The 18,160-nt window shown below is 41.7% G+C and overlaps 2 protein-coding genes across 6 annotated transcripts in view; both read left to right on the top strand.

Moving 5' to 3' along the window:
• The window catches only part of heatr5b (HEAT repeat containing 5B), a 64,923-nt gene extending 50,151 nt beyond the window's left edge, over positions 1–14,772 (top strand). For 2 of the 3 annotated variants that reach the window (XM_030155939.1, XM_030155938.1), the window contains exons 32-36: positions 7,085–7,357; positions 9,190–9,414; positions 11,184–11,335; positions 11,406–11,619; positions 13,906–14,213. In XM_030155939.1, the coding sequence (XP_030011799.1) occupies positions 7,085–7,357; positions 9,190–9,414; positions 11,184–11,335; positions 11,406–11,619; positions 13,906–14,213 (1,172 nt within the window). Of the gene's footprint in view, positions 1–7,084; positions 7,358–9,189; positions 9,415–11,183; positions 11,336–11,405; positions 11,620–13,905 lie in introns of all 3 variants that reach the window. The other variant, XM_030155937.1, reaches the window with a different exon arrangement.
• A 1,494-nt stretch (positions 14,773–16,266) lies between these two features.
• The window catches only part of LOC115434234 (striatin-like), a 58,025-nt gene continuing 56,131 nt past the window's right edge, over positions 16,267–18,160 (top strand). For all 3 annotated transcript variants that reach the window (XM_030156066.1, XM_030156067.1, XM_030156069.1), the window contains exon 1: positions 16,267–16,610. In XM_030156066.1, the coding sequence (XP_030011926.1) occupies positions 16,398–16,610 (213 nt within the window). In that variant the 5' untranslated portion in view covers positions 16,267–16,397. The remainder of the gene's footprint in view (positions 16,611–18,160) is intronic.

The raw sequence follows: 18,160 nt of genomic DNA on the forward strand, positions 1-18,160 counted from the left end.
AGTGTGAGAGCAGTGAAAATTCACCTGAAAATTCTCTGAATAAATCGCCCTCCCGGCCAAACGATACATCGCAGTTGAATGACATTTTCCAAAAACGTAGCCATGGTTCCTGGGCTTCATATGAACCCATGTTTGAAGACCTAGCTCTTTTTAAAGTGAAATGACAGGCACTAGTTTGGAGGCTCATCCCTTCTTTCCCCCATTAACTCTCCATTCTAGCAGATTCCTTCTTGTCTTGGTCAGTTGACTGTTTTTAAACTGCTCTAACTCAGTCATTTCTCACAGTATGTGAAAAAAACCTACATCTGTGTGTTCCCCAGGTCCTTCTGACGCTCACGGTCATTTCGGTTTTCACCTATGTTTTACGGTTTTCCCATAATTAGCAGTTGATTGGAACCTGTTCTGCTCCAGTCTATGCCTATTCCTGCTGGTCTGTGTGTTAGTTTCATTCTCTGTGTGTGTCAGTGCAGCGCCGTTACTGTGGCAACTCCAACTACTACTACTATTAAAAATACCACTACTACTACTACTACTACTAGTACTACAAATACTACTGAAGATACTACCACTACAACTAAAATTAGTACTACTACTAAAAATACTACTATTACTTCTATTACTACTACTAATGGTGACATCCGTCAGCCGCCAAACTTTGGCTCTCAGCTTGTCCATATAAAGTGAATGGGGGTTCAGAACACAGAATTCCCCTCCGGCCATTAAGTCTTTGGCAACGTCGAACCGACATGCCCCCCCGACCCCCGAGCCCCTCTCACGATTTCCGCGTGTGGAAATTGTCTAGTTAGGGGCTCGGGCATCGACACGAGCACCTCTCCCCCATTGCAAAGCAATGGGAGAGAGGTGCTCGTGGCGAAGCCACGAGCACCTATTGTTCTTCCGCTCGTTTATTAATATTTTTCATCTTCCGGACACATTTTTGTCCGTTAATGCGGCCCGAACCGCTGGAAAGACCCCTGCAAATTATACATTAAAACGTGCGGTTTCATCGGGAATAGCGTGCTATGTATTTTTCGTAGAGATTCGTGAATTTTTCGCAGAGTTATTCGCAAAAAACATGCGAAAAAGGTCCCATAGAAATGAATGGGAAGAGGAAAAAATCTGCCAGAAAAGTCCACTTTTTTCCAGACACTACTACTTCGCCATACTTTCACCTACAGACTTCATTTAAACTTTAAAACGCAGGCATTTTTGTCCTCTCCGCACGAATGTACTTTGTATGAAGATGGGGTTTACGGTTTTCTATAGGTGAGTCTTCAAAAACCCCTGGGTTGAGTGAAAATTCTCAAAATTTCCTGAGTTAGAGTGGGTGATGTCATCACACTAGAGTGTGAGAGCAGAGAAAATTCAACTGAAAATTCTCTGAATAAATCGCCCTCCCGGCAAAACCATACATCGCAGGTGAATGATCTTTTCCAAAAACGTAGCCATGTTTCCTGGGCTTCATATGAATCCATGTTTGAAGACCTAGCTCTTTTTAAAGTGAAATGACAGGCACTAGTTTGGAGGCTCATCCCTTCTTTCCCCCATTAACTCTCCATTGTAGCGAATTCTTACTTGTCTTGGTCAGTTGACTGTTTTTAAACTGCTCTAACTCAGTCATTTCTCACAGTATGTGAAAAAAACCTACATCTGTGTGTTCCCCAGGTCCTTCTGACGCTCACGGTCATTTCGGTTTTCACCTATCTTTTATGGTTTTCCCATAATTAGCAGTTTTCCGGGACCTGTTCTGAGTGCCTCACTCAGTCTATTCCTGCTGCTCTGTGTGTCTCTCTCTCTCTGTGTGTGTCAGTGCAGCGCCGTTGCTGCGGCAACAGCCCCTCTGCTCTGTGTGTCCCAGGTGTGTCCAATAAACCCAATCAGTCTGACATGTTTCTCCTCCCATAGCAACCCTGGAGAGTCCATAGCAACGCTGGGTGTGTGAGACAGTACTGATACCACTACTATTACTTTTACTACTATGATAACTACTACTACTACTAAAAATACAACCACTACTACTGAAAGTACTACTACTATTACTAAAAATATGACTACTATTACTACTACTACTCATAAAAATACTACTACTACTACTACAAATACTACTACTACTATGAAAACTACTTTTACTACTACTACTACTAAAAATACTAGTACTAGTATTACTAAAAATACTACTACTACTACAACTACTACTACCACTACTACTAAAAATACTACTTCTATTACTACTTCTCCTTCTACTTCTCCTCCTTTTACTGATAGAATAAACTGATTCAAACTGATTCTTTCTCATACACACACACACACACACACACACACACACACACACACAGAGTATAGAACACAGACAGTTGAAGCTCAGGTGTCAGGTGATCAGCATCAGCCAATCAGGTCACACATGACTACAACTAATGGGGAGAGGAAAAAATCAGCCAGAAAAGTCCACTTTTTTCCAGACACTACTACTTCGCCATACTTTGACCTACAGACTTCATTTAAACTTTAAAACGCAGGCTTTTTTGTCCTCTCCACATGAATGTACTTGGTATGAGGATGGGGTTTACGGTTTTCAATAGGTGAGTCTTCAAAAACCCCTGGGTTGAGTGAAAATTGTCCAAATTTCCTGAGTTAGAGTGTGTGATGTCATCACGCTAGAGTGGAAGAGCAGAGAAAATTCAACTGAAAATTCTCTGAATAAATTGCCCTCCCGGCCAAACGATACATCGCAGGCAAATGATATTTTCCAAAAACATAGCCATGGTTCCTGGGCTTTATATGAACCCATGTTTGAAGACCTAGCTCTTTTTAAAGTGAAATGACAGGCACTACTTTGGAGGCTCATCCCTTCTTTCCTCCATTAACTCTCCATTGTAGCGGATTATTTGTTGTCTTGGTCAGTTGACTGCTTTTAAACTGCCCTAACACGATCATTTTTCACAGTACGGAAAAAAAACTTTATCTTTGTGTTCCACAGGTCTCTCTGACGCTCACGGTCATTTCGGTTTTCACCTATCTTTTACAGTTTTCCTGTAATTAGCAGTTTCTCGGGACCTGTTGTGCTCCAGTCTCAGTCTATTCCTGCTGCTCTGTGTGTCAGTTTCATTCTGTGTGTGTGTCAGTGCAGCGCCGTTGCTGTGGCAACTACTACTACTAAAAATACCACTACTACTATTACTACTACTACATATAGTACTATTACTGTAAATTCTACTACTTCTCCTTCTCCTCCTATTACTGATAGAACTGATTCAAACTGATTCTCTCTCTCTCTCTCACACACACACACACACACACACACACACACACACACACACACACACACACACACAGCTCTTCAGTTCTCAGCTGCAGACAGAGTATAGAACACAGACAGTTGAAGCTCAGGTGTCAGGTGATCAGCATTAGCCAATCAGGTCACACATGACAATATCTAATGAATACAGTCTCCTGTCATGTCTGCTGTGTTTCTCCAACATTTCTCAGTGTCATTCTCCAGCTACATGCTGCTTCAGCCTGAACATGGACTCAAACTGGCATGCCCCCCCCCACCACCACCCCGACCCCCGACCCCCGAGCCCCTCTCACGATTTCCGCGTGTGGAAATTGTCTAGTTTTTCTTCATCTTCATCTTCCGGACAAAATTTTGTCCGTTAATGCGGCCCGAACCGCTGGAAAGACCCCTGCAAATTATACATTAAAACGTGCGGTTTCATCGGGAATAGTGTGCAATGACTCAAGGTAGAAATTCATGAATTTTTCGCAGAGTTATTCGCGAAAAACATGCGAAAAAAGTCCCATAGAAATGAATGGGGAGACGAAAAAATCAGCCAGAAAACTCCACTTTTTTCCAGACACTACTACTTCACCATACTTTCACCTACAGATTTCATTTAAACTTTAAAACGCAGGCATTTTTGTCCTCTCCGCACGAATGTACTTTGTATGAGGATGGGGTTTACGGTTTTCAATAGGTGAGTCTTCAAAAACCCCTGGGTTGAGTGAAAATTCTCAAAATTTCCTGAGTTAGAGTGGGTGATGTCATCACACTAGAGTGTGAGAGCAGTGAAAATTCACCTGAAAATTCTCTGAATAAATCGCCCTCCCGGCCAAACGATACATCGCAGGTGAATGATCTTTTCCAAAAACGTAGCCATGGTTCCTGGGCTTCATATGAACCCATGTTTGAAGACCTAGCTCTTTTTAAAGACAAATGACAGGCACTAGTTTGGAGGCTCATCCCTTCTTTCCTCCATTAACTCTCCATTGTAGCAGGTTCCTTCTTGTCTTGGTCAGTTGACTGTTTTTACACTGCTCTAACTCAGTCATTTCTCATAGTACGTGAAAAAAACCTACATCTGTGTGTTCCCCAGGTCCTTCTGACGCTCACGGTCATTTCGGTTTTCACCTATCTTGTACGGTTTTCCCATAATTAGCAGTTTTCCGGGACCTGTTCTGAGTGCCTCACTCAGCCTTTTCCTGCTGCTCTGTGTGTCTCTCTCACTCTGTGTGTGTCAGTGCAGCGCCGTTGCTGCGGCAACAGCCCCTCTGCTCTGTGTGTGTCCCAGGTGTGTCCAATAAACTGAATCAGTCTGACATGTTTCTCCTCCCATAGCAACCCTGGAGAGTCCATAGCAACGCTGGGTGTGTGAGACAGTACTGATACCACTACTATTACTTTTACTACTATGATAACTACTACTACTACTAAAAATACAACCACTACTACTGAAAGTACTACTACTATTACTAAAAATACGACTACTATTACTACTACTACTAATAAAAATACTACTACTACTACAAATAGTACTACTACTATGAAAACTACTTCTACTACGACTACTACTAAAAATACTACTACTAGTATTACTAAAAATACTACTACTACTACTACTACAACTACTACTACCACTACTACTAAAAATATTACTTTTATTACTACTTCTCCTTCTACTTCTCCTCCTATTACTGATAGAATAAACTGATTCAAACTGATTCTCTCTCATACACACACACACACCCTCACACACACACACACACACACACCCTCACACACACACACACACACACCCCCCCTCACACACACACACACACACACACAGAGTATAGAACACAGACAGTTGAAGCTCAGGTGTCAGGTGATCAGCATCAGCCAATCAGGTCACACATGACTACAACTAATGGGGAGAGGAAAAAATCAGCCAGAAAAGTCCACTTTTTTCCAGACACTATTACTTCGCCATACTTTGACCAAGAGACTTCATTGAAACTTTAAAACGCAGGCATTTTTGTCCTCTCTGCAAGAATGTACTTTCTATGAGGATGGGGTTTACGGTTTTCAATAGGTGAGTCTTCAAAAACCCCTGGGTTGAGTGAAAATTGTCCAAATTTCCTGAGTTAGAGTGTGTGATGTCATCACGCTAGAGTGGAAGAGCAGTGAAAATTCAACTGAAAATTCTCTGAATAAATCGCCCTCCCGGCCAAACGATACATTGAAGGCAAATGATCTTTTCCAAAAACGTAGCCATGGTTCCTGGGCTTCATATGAACCCATGTTTGAAGACCTAGCTCTTTTTAAAGTGAAATGACAGGCACTAGTTTGGAGGCTCATCCCTTCTTTCTCCCATTAACTCTCCATTGTAGCGGATTCCTTCTTACTCTTGGTCAGTTGACTGTTTTTAAACTGCTCTAACTCAGTCATTTCTCACAGTACGGGAAAAAAACCTACATCTTTATGTTCCCTTGGTCTCTCTGACGCTCATGGTCATTTCAGTTTTCACCTATCTTTTACGATTTTCCTGTAATTAGCAGTTTTTAGGGACCATTTCTGCTCCAGTCTCAGCCTATTCCTACTGCTCTGTGTTTCAGTTTCATTCTGTGTGTGTGTCAGTGCAGCGACGTCGCTGTGGCAACTACTACTAAAAATACTACTACTACTACTACTACTACCACTAGTACTAAAAATACAACTGAAGATACTACCACTACTACTAAAAAAACTACTACTACTAAAAATACTGCTAATACTACTAAAAATACTACTACTACTTCTATTACTACTACTAATGGTGACGTCCGTCAGCCGCCACACTTTGACACACAGATTGTCCATATAAAGTGAATGGGAGTTCAGAACACAGAATTCCCCTCCGACCATGAAGTCTTTGGTAACGTCGAACACACATACCCCCCCGACCCCCGAGCCCCTCTCACGATTTCCGCGTGTGGAAATTGTCTAGTTCTTCTTCTTCTAAGTATCGATAATGACTGATTTCCCCCCCCCCCCCCAAATTAATTAATTAATCTGTTCCCTTCCATTCTGTTCTATTCTTTTCTGTTCTGTTCCGTTCTGTTCCATTCCATTCTGTTCCGTTCTGTTCTGTTCCGTTCCATTCTTTTCTATTCCGTTCCGTTTTGTTGTGTTCTGTTCTATTCTTTTCCATTGTTGTTTTCTGCTCTGTTGTGTTCCATTCTGTTCTGTTCTATTCCATTCCATTCTTTTCTATTCTGTTCCATTTTGTTCTGTTCTGTTCTGTTCCGTTCCGTTCTGTTCTGTTCTTTTCTTTTCTGTTCTGTTCTGTTCCTTTCTGTTCCATTCCATTCTTTTCTAATCTGTGCCATTTTGTTCTGTTCTGTTCGGTTCCGTTCTGTTCTGTTCTGTTCTGTTCTTTTCTTTTCTGTTCTGTTCTGTTCCTTTCTGTTCCATTCCATTCTTTTCTAATCTGTGCCATTTTGTTCTGTTCTGTTCGGTTCCATTCTGTTCCGTTTTGTTCTGTTCTTTTCTTTTCTGTTCTGTTCTGTTCCTTTCTGTTCCATTCCATTCTTTTCTATTCTGTTCCGTTCCGTTCTGTTCTGTTCCGTTCTTTTCTATTCTGCTCTGTTCCGTTCTGTTCTTTTCCGTTCTGTTCCGTTCCGTTCTGTTTTGTTTTGTTCTGTTCTATTCTTTTACGTTCTGATCTTTTTTGTTTTGTTTTGTTCCGTTCCATTCCGTTCTGTTCCATTCTTTTCTGTTCTGTTCCATTCTAAGTGACGTAATTCCAGTGTCACTGATCCGGTTCCGTGTTCATCTTTTCTTCTTCAGGTAAAGATGACGAGGGTGAGAAGGAGTGCGTTCCGAGCCTGGGGGAGGGCGGAGCCTCCGGGGAGCTGGTTCCGGGGAAGTCCCTGGTGTTCGCCGCCATGGAGCTGCTGGTGTTCATCCTGGTGCGACACCTGCCGCAGCTCAACACCAGGGTCAAGGAGTCGCCCAGCCACGCGGCGCTGCGGCCGCGCCGTCTGCCCGACGACGGCGCACGCCTGGTCGCCAACGCCGTCACCATCCTGGCAGAGCTGCCCTCACTGTGCACGCCTGCAGGTGAGGCCAGGCGCCGACCCGAACGCAGAACCACAAGAACACAGAACCACCAGAACACAGAGAACATAGAACCACAAGAACACAGAACCACCAGAACACAGAGAACATAGAACCACAAGAACACAGAACCACCAGAACACAGAACCACTAGAACACAGACCCACCAGAACACAGACCCACCAGAACACAGAACCACCAGAGCACAGAACCACCAGAGCACAGAGAAAACTGAACCACCAGAACACAGAACCACCAGAACACAGAGAACATAGAACCACCAGAACACAGAACCACCAGAACACAGAGAACACAGAACCACCAGAACACAGAACCACCAGAACACAGAGAACATAGAACCACCAGAACACAGAACCACCAGAACACAGAGATCATAGAACCACCAGAACACAGAACCACCAGAACACAGAGAACACAGACCCACAAGAACATAGAACCACCAGAACACAGAGAACATAGAACCACCAGAACACAGAGAACACAGAACCACCAGAACACAGAACCCACCAGAACACAGAACCACCAGAACACAGAACCATCAGAAGACAAACCCACCAGAACACAGAACAACCAGAATACAGAGAACACAGAACCACTAGAACACAGAACCACCAGAACTTAGAACCACCAGAACACAGTACCACCAGAATAGTGAGAACATAGAACCACCAGAACACAGAACCACCAGAGCACAGAGAACACAGAACCACCAGAACACAGAGAACATAGAACCACCAGAACACAGAACCACCAGAACACAGAGAACATAGAACCCCCAGAACACAGAACACAGTGAACAGAGACCCACCATAACATAGAACCACCAGAACACAGAACCGCCAGAACACAGAGAACATAGAACCACCAGAACACAGAACCACCAGAACACAGAACCGCCAGAACACAGACACTATAGAACCACCAGAACACAGAACCACCAGAACACAGAGAACATAGAACCACCAGAACACAGAACCACCAGAAGACAGTGAACAGAGAACCACCAGAACACAGAACACAGAGAACACAGAACCACCAGAACACAGAACCACCAGAACACAGAAGCACCAGAACACAGAGAACACAGAACAACCAGAACATAAAACCACCCGAACACAGAGAACACAGAACCACCAGAACACAGAACCACCAGAATACAGAACCCACCAGAATGCAGAACCACCAGAACACAGAACCATCAGAACACAAACCCACCAGAACACAGAACAACCAGAATACAGAGAACACAGAACCACCAGAACACAGAACCATCAGAACACAAACCCACCAGAACACAGAACCACCAGAACACAGAACCCACCAGAATGCAGAACCACCAGAACACAGAACCACCAGAACACAGAACCCACCAGAATGCAGAACCACCAGAACACAGAACAATCAGAATACAGAGAACACAGAACCACTAGAACACAGAACCACCAGAAAACAGAACCACCAGAACACAGAACAACCAGAATACAGAGAACACAGAACCACTAGAACACAGAACCACCAGAACACATAACCACCAGAATACAGAGAACACAGAACCACCAGAACACAGAACCATCAGAACACAAACCCACCAGAACACAGAACTACCAGAACAGAGTTAATATTTAATGACGTTTCCTTCAAACTGTGTCATTGAAACTCAGTAAATGTTCATGTCATACGATCATTAAACCAGTAAAAACTGTTTTAATTTGGACTTTATTATAAAGTGACTGAAGGAACCTCAGGGTGACCTGACCTTTGACCTTCTACCAGGTCACTCTCTGTCCTTAAACCCTCTTCTGTTCGTGTTCCAGGCAGTATGACCATCCTCCCCACTGTGCTCTTCCTCATCACCGGTGTTCTGAGGGAAACGGCCGTTAAAACGGCAGACGGGTCGGTACCGGCGCCGGTTTCAGCCGCTCTGCAGGGAATCAAGACCATCCTGACGTCACCGCTGGCCCGAGTGGACGCCATGGAGACGCAGTGGACCGGGCTGGTCCGGAGCAGCCTGGCCTCGGTCCTAGAGAACGCACAGCCCGGTAGGAACCAGAACCCAGAACATAGACCCAGAACCCGGACACAGAACCCAGACACAGAACACGGACCCAGAACCCAGACCCAGAACATGGACACAGAACACAGACCCAGAACACGGACACAGAACCCAGACCCAGAACACGGACACAGAACCCAGACACAGAACCCAGACACAGAACATGGACCCAGAACCCAGACCCAGAACATGGACACAGAACACAGACCCAGAACCCAGACCCAGAACACGGACACAGAACATGGACACAGAACCCAGACACAGAACCCAGACACAGAACACGGACCCAGAACCCAGACCCAGAACATGGACACAGAACACAGACCCAGAACACGGACACAGAACCCAGACCCAGAACACGGACACAGAACATGGACACAGAACCCAGAACATGGACACAGAACCCAGAACACGGACACAGAACCCAGAACACGGACACAGAACCCAGAACACGGACACAGAACATGGACACAGAACCCAGACCCAGAACACGGACACAGAACCCAGACACAGAACACGGACCCAGAACCCAGACCCAGAACACGGACACAGAACACAGACCCAGAACACGGACACAGAACCCAGACCCAGAACACGGACACAGAACCCAGACCCAGAACACGGACACAGAACCCAGACCCAGAACACAGACACAGAACCCGGACACAGAACCCAGACACAGAACACGGACACAGAACCCAGACACAGAACACGGACCCAGAACACAGACCCAGAACACGAACACAGAACACAGACCCAGAACACGGACACAGAACCCAGACCCAGAACACGGACACAGAACATGGACACAGAACCCAGACCCAGGTCCCAGAACCCTGAACCTGGACCTACTGGAACCTGGCTGTCTTTTCTCTGTAGCACTTTGAGATTCTGCTGAATGGAAAGTGCTTTGTAAATGCAATTTTTTATTGTTATTATTATTACCTAGAACAGAACCCTGTGTTTCCACCTGAACACACTCAACACAGTTCACTGAACCACATGTTCCTCGAGGCTGATTTGCATTTTTTTTGTTTTCAGATTTTGTAACTGCTGAACCATTTAGGTTCAAGCCTCTGTAAACTGAACACATGAACCCTCTGCTATCACATATTCTTTAACCATCTACAGCACATCATCCGCATAGAACCGTAGTAACGTCCAAATGGTTTTCATACAGTTTGTTTTTAACTTTTTTTTTTCCCCTTTTACATTTTTTTGTATTTCATCAGTTTGAGCCATAAACAAAAATACCAAATACTGAATAACTGTCATATTTTTAACCCTTTAAATGACATGTTTGTAACGTAAACAAACCATATTTTTTTGATGCAAAAAACACAAAAAACTTAAATTTTTTATGTTCTACATATAGATTGTATAGTTATTTATTTTTTTATTTTTTCCTCCTGTCATTCTGACCCAAAAAAAACTGTGAAAAATAATATATATATTAATATATATATTAAATTATATTATATATTAAATTATAATAAAGTTTAAAATGTGTTTTATTTGTTCACCTGGATACTGGAAGGATAATGGCAACAAGTAATTTTTTCCTGGTTGAATAATGGTTATTATTATTATTATAATTATTATTAATATTATTATTATTATTATTATTAGTGATCATCGTCATCATCATCATATCTTTAATTGTGCTTAATCCCTGTTGGTTTTCGTGGTTCTTTTCTGATCAGTAGAACGTCATGTGACCAGAACTTAAACCCCTGCTGTCGTCTTTTTTTCCAGACGAGTCCAGACCGGACATGGACGACATCAGCATGTTGACCGCCATCACCCTGTTCCTCCTGTCGGCGAGCAGCGAGCTGGTGGGCGTGGCCGTCCTGCAGAAGGGCTGCATGGAGCGTTACCGCAGCGCCCTGACCTCCGCTGACCCCTCGGTGAGAACCCGCCCGGTCGACCTCTGACCTCTGAGCGTACAGGTTTCTGACCCATCCGGTTGTGCCGCAGGTCCAGGCCCGGTGCTACCAGCTGCTCCTGTCCGTGTTCCAACACTCCAGCCGGGCGCTGTCCACGCCCTACATCCACGCCCTGGCGCCGCTCATGGTGGAGAAGCTGAAGGCGGCGGAGCGGCGCCGTCCCGCCACGGCGGCCGAGCTGCAGGCGGTGCAGGAAGGGGTCCGGGTCCTGGAGAACCTGGTGTGCATGGGCGAGGAGCAGAACCGTACGTACGACCAATCACAGCCCCAGTCTGAAAAGTCCCGCCTCTGTTCACCTGGGAATTTTACCAGGAAGGTTTATTTTACCAGGAACTTCCAGAACCGGTGTTTTCCCACTGAAATTACCCAGAAAAAACACTTTCCCCAAACTTTACCTGATGTGTTTACAGGATTTTAGGGTGTTTTGGTGATTTTTAGTGTATTTTAACATATTTTTTAAATTTTATAGTAAATTTTAGTGTTTCTTGTGTGTTCTTTAGTGTATTTTAATATATTTTAATATATTACGGTGCATTTTCCTGTTTTTTTTTTGGGTGTGTATTTTAGTGTTTTTTTTGTGTAGTTTCTTCTATTTTTGCATATTCTTTTTGTATTGTAGTGCATTTTAGTGGGTTTTTTCAAGTTTTTTAGTGCATTCTAGTATAATTTCTGTGTTTTAGTGCATTTTAGCGTATTTTTTTGTGCAGTTTAGTTTATTTTCATTTTTTTCCCACACATTTTAGTTTATTTTTTGTATATTTTGATGCATTTTAGTTTATGTTCTGTTTTTTCATGCATTTTTGTTTGTTTTTTGTGCACTTTAATATATTTTCAGTTTTTTGTGCATCTTAGTTTATTTTTTTATGCAGGTTAGTATAGTTTCTGTGTTTTTTTTCATGCATTTTAGTTTATTTTTGGTATATTTTGGTGCATTTTAATTTATTTATTGTGCAGTTTAGTATATTTTTTGTGTTTTTGGGCATTTTAGTTTATTTTTTGTGCAGTTTAGTATATTTTTGTGTGTTTTTAGGAATTTTATTTTATGTTTTGTGCAGGTTAGTATATTTTCTGTGTGTTTTCGTGCATTTTAGTTTATTTTTTGTGCAGTTTAGTATATTTTTTGTGTTTTTGGGCATTTTAGTTTATTTTTTGTGCAGGTTAGTATATTTTTTGTGTTTTTGGGCATTTTAGTTTATTTTTTGTGCAGTTTAGTATATTTTTTGTGTTTTTGGGCATTTTAGTTTATTTTTTGTGCAGGTTAGTATATTTTTTATTTGTTTTTGGGCATTTTAGTTTATTTTTTGTGCAGTTTAGTATATTTTTGTGTGTTTTCATGCATTTTAGTTTATTTTTTGTGCAGTTTAGTATATTTTTTATTTGTTTTTGTGCATAAGATCCTGGCTCTTCGACATCGTCTAACATTTTTACAGAATACACTCAAAACCAAATCAATTCCCTTAAACAGCAGATTCAGCAAATCCACTCCAAACTGCCTGGACCTGGTCAAACATACATCGAATACACTCTAAATAAATTCAGCAGGACCTCGAGTCTGCGACTGGAAACGACCGAGACGGATTTGAATAAATGCTCAGGAACTTTGAGGCGGAAACACAAACCACACAGATGAAGGGGAATTCTGTTAACAGGGAAAAAAACGACTGGGAATCAGGTGGAAAAAGGATATTTAACACACACACACACACACGCACATATGCAGAACATGCTTTGGTTCCTGCTGTGGGTTCTTCTTGGTGGAACTGTTCTGATGGAACCTTTCAGAGGTTTTTCCTTCCATTAAAATGTTCAGATCCATTAAAGTCGATGGATGTCACAGATCACAGACAGAAAAGGCTACATTTAGAACCTGCACGTGGTTCTGGACAGGAACCGGTACCGGTGGTTCAGTTCCATAGAACCAGGAGTGTGTTTGTTTAACCAGTCCACTTATCGGATCTATGATGGTAAATACGTCAACAGCTCATTTCTGTATTTGACCTGGTATTTTAGTCACATATTCTGCTACTTTTTTGTGTGAAGACTTTGGTAAACCGAAACTGAACCAAATTATCAAGAAACTGAACAAAACTGTCTAGAAAATTAACAAACTAATCAAGAAAATGAACAAAATCATCAAGAAAATTAACAAAATAATCAAGAAAATTAACAAAAATGAACAAAATTATGATGTCATTGTGTCATTTTCATATTTTGGATGTTTAGATCAATTTTTCTTTATTTTAGATCCTTTTTTCTTCAGTTTAGATCTTTTTTCTTTAGATCCTTTTTTCTTCAGTTCAGATCCTTTTTTCTTCAGTTCAGATCCTTTTTTCTTCAGTTCAGATTCTTTTTTCTTTTAGTTCAGATCCTTTTTTCTTCAGTTTATTCTTTTTTCTTTAGGTCAGATCCTTTATTCATAGTTTAGATCCTTTTTTTCTGATTGTGTGTTTATTTAACCGTCGTGTGTGCGTTTTATTAGATATCCTCATGTTTCATCCAGTCATCTTCGTCCTCGTCTTCTCGTCCTCCAGGCGTCCAGCTCCTCGCCCTCCTCGTCCCGACCCTCATCTCGTACCTCCTGGATGAAAATGCCGTCTCCTCGGCGACGTCGGTCTCCAAGGCGCTGCACGACTTCGCTCTCCAGAACCTGATGCGGATCGGGCCGCTGTACCCGGCCGCCTTCAAGGTCGTGATCGGGGCGGCACCGGAGCTCAAGACCTGCCTGGAATCGGCCGTTCGGGCCAATCAGGCCAGCAGCAAGGCCAAGGCGGCGGCCAGGCAGGCCACGCCCACTGTACAGGCCACACCCACCATCAAACTCAAGACCAGCTTCTTCTGAACACGAGCCCGACTTCATCGTCATGTATTTATTTTCCAGACTTTTGTGTAAATACGTCTCTGAAGTGTGAATGTATGTTCCACATCGTACCTAAAGGGACTCGTTTTCATTTGATTTGATTTGATTTTTTTTGTCGTTTTTGTTGTTTGTTGTTTTTGTCCTTTCTTCTATTGAATATTTAACTTTCACTGCGTCGTTTTTCTGTGTGATTTTACTTTGTCGTTGAATCATAAACGCACTTTGACCGATTGTATGGAGGAAAAAACATTCCTGAATCACAACTGAAGTTAATTAATTGTAATCGTTGTAATCCAGGGGTGTCAAACATGCGGCCCGCGGACCAAAACCGCCCGCCAAAGGGTCCAACCTGGCCCGCGGGATGAATTTGCACAGTGAAAATATTAACACTCAATTCAGGTTCCACATTCCATCTTAAGTGGGTCGGACCGGATCCGAACTTTTTTTTTTTCTTTGAGAAAAATCTTCTCCTTTTTCTCTTTGTTTTAGTGTAAAAAAAAAAAGTGAAATTACATGAAAATGGTCATATTTACAAACTAATTAGAATATCCTGAACAAATATGAACAACTTGAAATGTCTTTGTATAAATCAGTGTAATTTTACCAATATTCTACCTGTTACTAAATGTTTGGTGTATTTTAGATCCACTGTGATCTGTACGTTGTGTTCATAATAAACTGAGACATAATATTGTTGAAATTTACTGGGGGTTTTTCACACTAAAACAAATTGAATATTGTGGGTGATTATTTCTGGGCTCTTCTGCTCTTATTTGCCTGGTTCTGATCCACTTTAGATGGTATTGATCTGAATGTGGAACCTGGACTAACATGAGTTGAACCCTGTTGTAAACGATCAGACGGTGAATGTGTCGTCGTACATGAACGTGTTTTGATCTGATTCACATCTGTGTAAACAGACGGTGAACAGATCTGTCCATGTGACGCTCCAGCTTCATTCCTTTCAGATGTTAATAAAGTTGTTTTGAACGATACACACAACTGAAGATGGACATTTTTATTGACCTGTTGGATTTAAAACATCCTCCTGCACATTCTCCACAGAACAGTTTTTTTTTTAATGACTGACATTTTAATGATTTTTTTTTTTATCCTTTTTAATTTGGTGAAAGGGGAGTAGAAGATTTCCACACATCTGATCAGTTATCAATAATTACAGCTGTCAATCACATATTTAACCCCTCCCACTTGTCTGAAAACACCTTGGTCATCCCTTCACCAAAAAAATGTGGTTTTACCTCAGAAATAAAGAAAAATATGGCAGAAAAGGAAAAGAAAACTTGGCTTTTTCACAATTACTGTAAGAGACAGTGAAAGAAAATCTTTTTTCTTCATGTTCTTATTATTTATTATCTTTATGTTCAGTCTCGTAAGCTTTTTTTGTGATTTAGTTGTTTTTTTGCAAATATAAAATGAGGGAAAAAAACAGAACAGAAAGTGCAAAAAAAATCAGCAAAATGAAAAACAAAAACTGAACAATATGATTAACATTCTGAATATTCACAGCTCTACATCCTGGCATAATATGAACTACACCTAAATATGTTATTGTTATTATTATTAATAATAGTAATTATTATAAAATAATTATGATGTTATTGTTTTTAGTAGTATAAGTAGCAGCAGTAGTAATAATAGTGGTGGTGGCAGTATTACATTCAGTTTTTTTGTTCTTTTAACTTCATCTTTGCAGATCCGAAATTTCAACAAAAAGGATAAAAAAATAAAAAAAATAAAAAAAAAACCACTAAAACGACTGACAATAAAAAGAAAAAATGTATTTAAAAAATTAACTGAGAACGACAAAATGGAAAAAAAAATACAACAAAATTAAGAAAAAAGAACAAAATTGTCATTATGATCTATGAATTATTATTATTATTATTATTATTATTATTATTATTATTATTATTTTCTTTGTGTCTCCGTGCTGTCCCGGTGACCACACCGAGCGCCCCCGTGCTGACACGCTGTGGGCGTGGCGGCGGTGCTGACGTCACCGTGTGACAGCTAGCTGTCAGACGGTGAGTTCGTTCCCCGGAGCTGAAGCGGACGGACCGCCGTCGAACAGCGTTTGCCCTTCCGTTGGTTCCGAGCTCCGCGGAGCAGCGATTCAGCGGACAGACCCTTCCACCGAGCCCGGCCATGGACGAACAGGCGGGGCCCGGCGTGTTCTTCAACAACAATAACAACTCCGTGCTGGCCGGCGGAGGCAAAGCGCCGCTGCCCGATGGCGACGCTGGGGAGGCGGCCAGGGCGCAGTACAGTATCCCGGGGATCCTGCACTTCCTGCAGCACGAATGGGCCCGATTCGAAGTGGAGCGGGCACAATGGGAGGTGGAGCGGGCCGAACTGCAGGTGAAAACACACACACGCACCGCACACGCGCTCCCGGACCGGTGCCGGCGCCGGACCGGGCCGGGGACGGGCGGGTTTCCGACGCCGGGCTTCGACGGTCCTCGGCGGATTGTTCGGGTTAGCCTGTTAGCTTTAGCTCCGGAGCTAAAGGAGCCGCAGCGCCCCCTGACCCCGCGGCTCCACGGCGGCTCGCGCTCCGAGCTCCGCGGAAACAACTTCTTGTCGGGACTCCCGGAGTTTGGACGAAGACCCGGGACCGGACTGAAGTGGTCTAGAACCGGCCCAGGGTACGGGTCAAAGTTAGCAGCAGTAAAGAAGTGTTTTCCAGCGGATGGGCGGTAGAATGAGAACTATCAGGACTGAACTTTGACAGTTTCATTGAATTTCATGCTCATGTCGTGACCAGTGGCTCTTTTTTTATCGCGATATAACGTTCATATCGTTTTGTTCGTACGGTTTATTTGGGTCACAATCTCAGATAAAACATTTAATGTTATAGTTTGTTGTTTTTCTTAAATTTCCTCTGATATATTCTGATATTAAATGGTTTTATCGTGACAGGTTTGAGTGTTTTACCTTTGTCATATTATATTTTTAAGACAAAAGAGTTTAATCTATAAATAATCCTCTCTTATATTACTTCTAGTTTTCTTTGTATTAAATCCTGTTTGTTTTTTGTTTAACACTAAAACCAACCTTTTCACTTGAACACAATAGATCAGATGTTTATCATGATAATTGTTGCTTATCAACACTTTTTCACCTAATTTTCTTGGTGCATTTTTCATCAGTTTTACGTCATTTTTGGTATTTTTTTTTAAATCATTTTAAATTGTTTACAAATAATTTAAAACCTAAACTAACTAAATACTCAGGATCTAAAACCAGCCTTTAAACTGTACATAAATCCAGATCTGACATTTATCGTGATAATTATCGGCATCAGATGAGTCTTGGATTCCTGAGGGTTACTTTTATATATAAACTGGTGAGAACACAGATATGGTTTAGTTTTAGTTGTGAGTGTTTTATTGATAATAGTCATCGGTGCTGTTGAACAGAAACGATCGGAAATTAATTAATGTTGTTGAAAATTGTTACTGAGTCGCTGTCACGTCTGGAAACAGAAAATCAACCATTCAGGTGCACGTCATATCATGGATTTCTTAAAAAAAAAATTAAAAAAAATTAAAAGCTTCTATTAAAGCTTTTTATAATCTTTTTATTAGAGCTGCAACTGATTAATCGACTCAAAGTGATCCAAAAAAAAAATCATTCAACCACAATTCTCCTGAATCAAAGCTTTTTTTCCTGCATTTCTCTGCTGTTAAACATTTCACTAGATTGAGGAAAAATTAAGGATAAAGCACGATGGGAGTTTGTTTAAAAAGAGAAAATGTGATTTTCTGTAGTTTTAATGTAGTTTTAATTAGGGCTGTAAGAAAATATCAGTTCTGCAATGTATTGCGATATTTAATTTCGCAATACTGTATCGATATTAAAAAGTACTGTATCAATATTTTTAAGTATTTATTCAAATGCAGATATTG

The sequence above is a fragment of the Sphaeramia orbicularis genome, chromosome 15, assembly GCF_902148855.1.
Source record: "Sphaeramia orbicularis chromosome 15, fSphaOr1.1, whole genome shotgun sequence".
NCBI lineage: Eukaryota > Metazoa > Chordata > Actinopteri > Kurtiformes > Apogonidae > Sphaeramia > Sphaeramia orbicularis.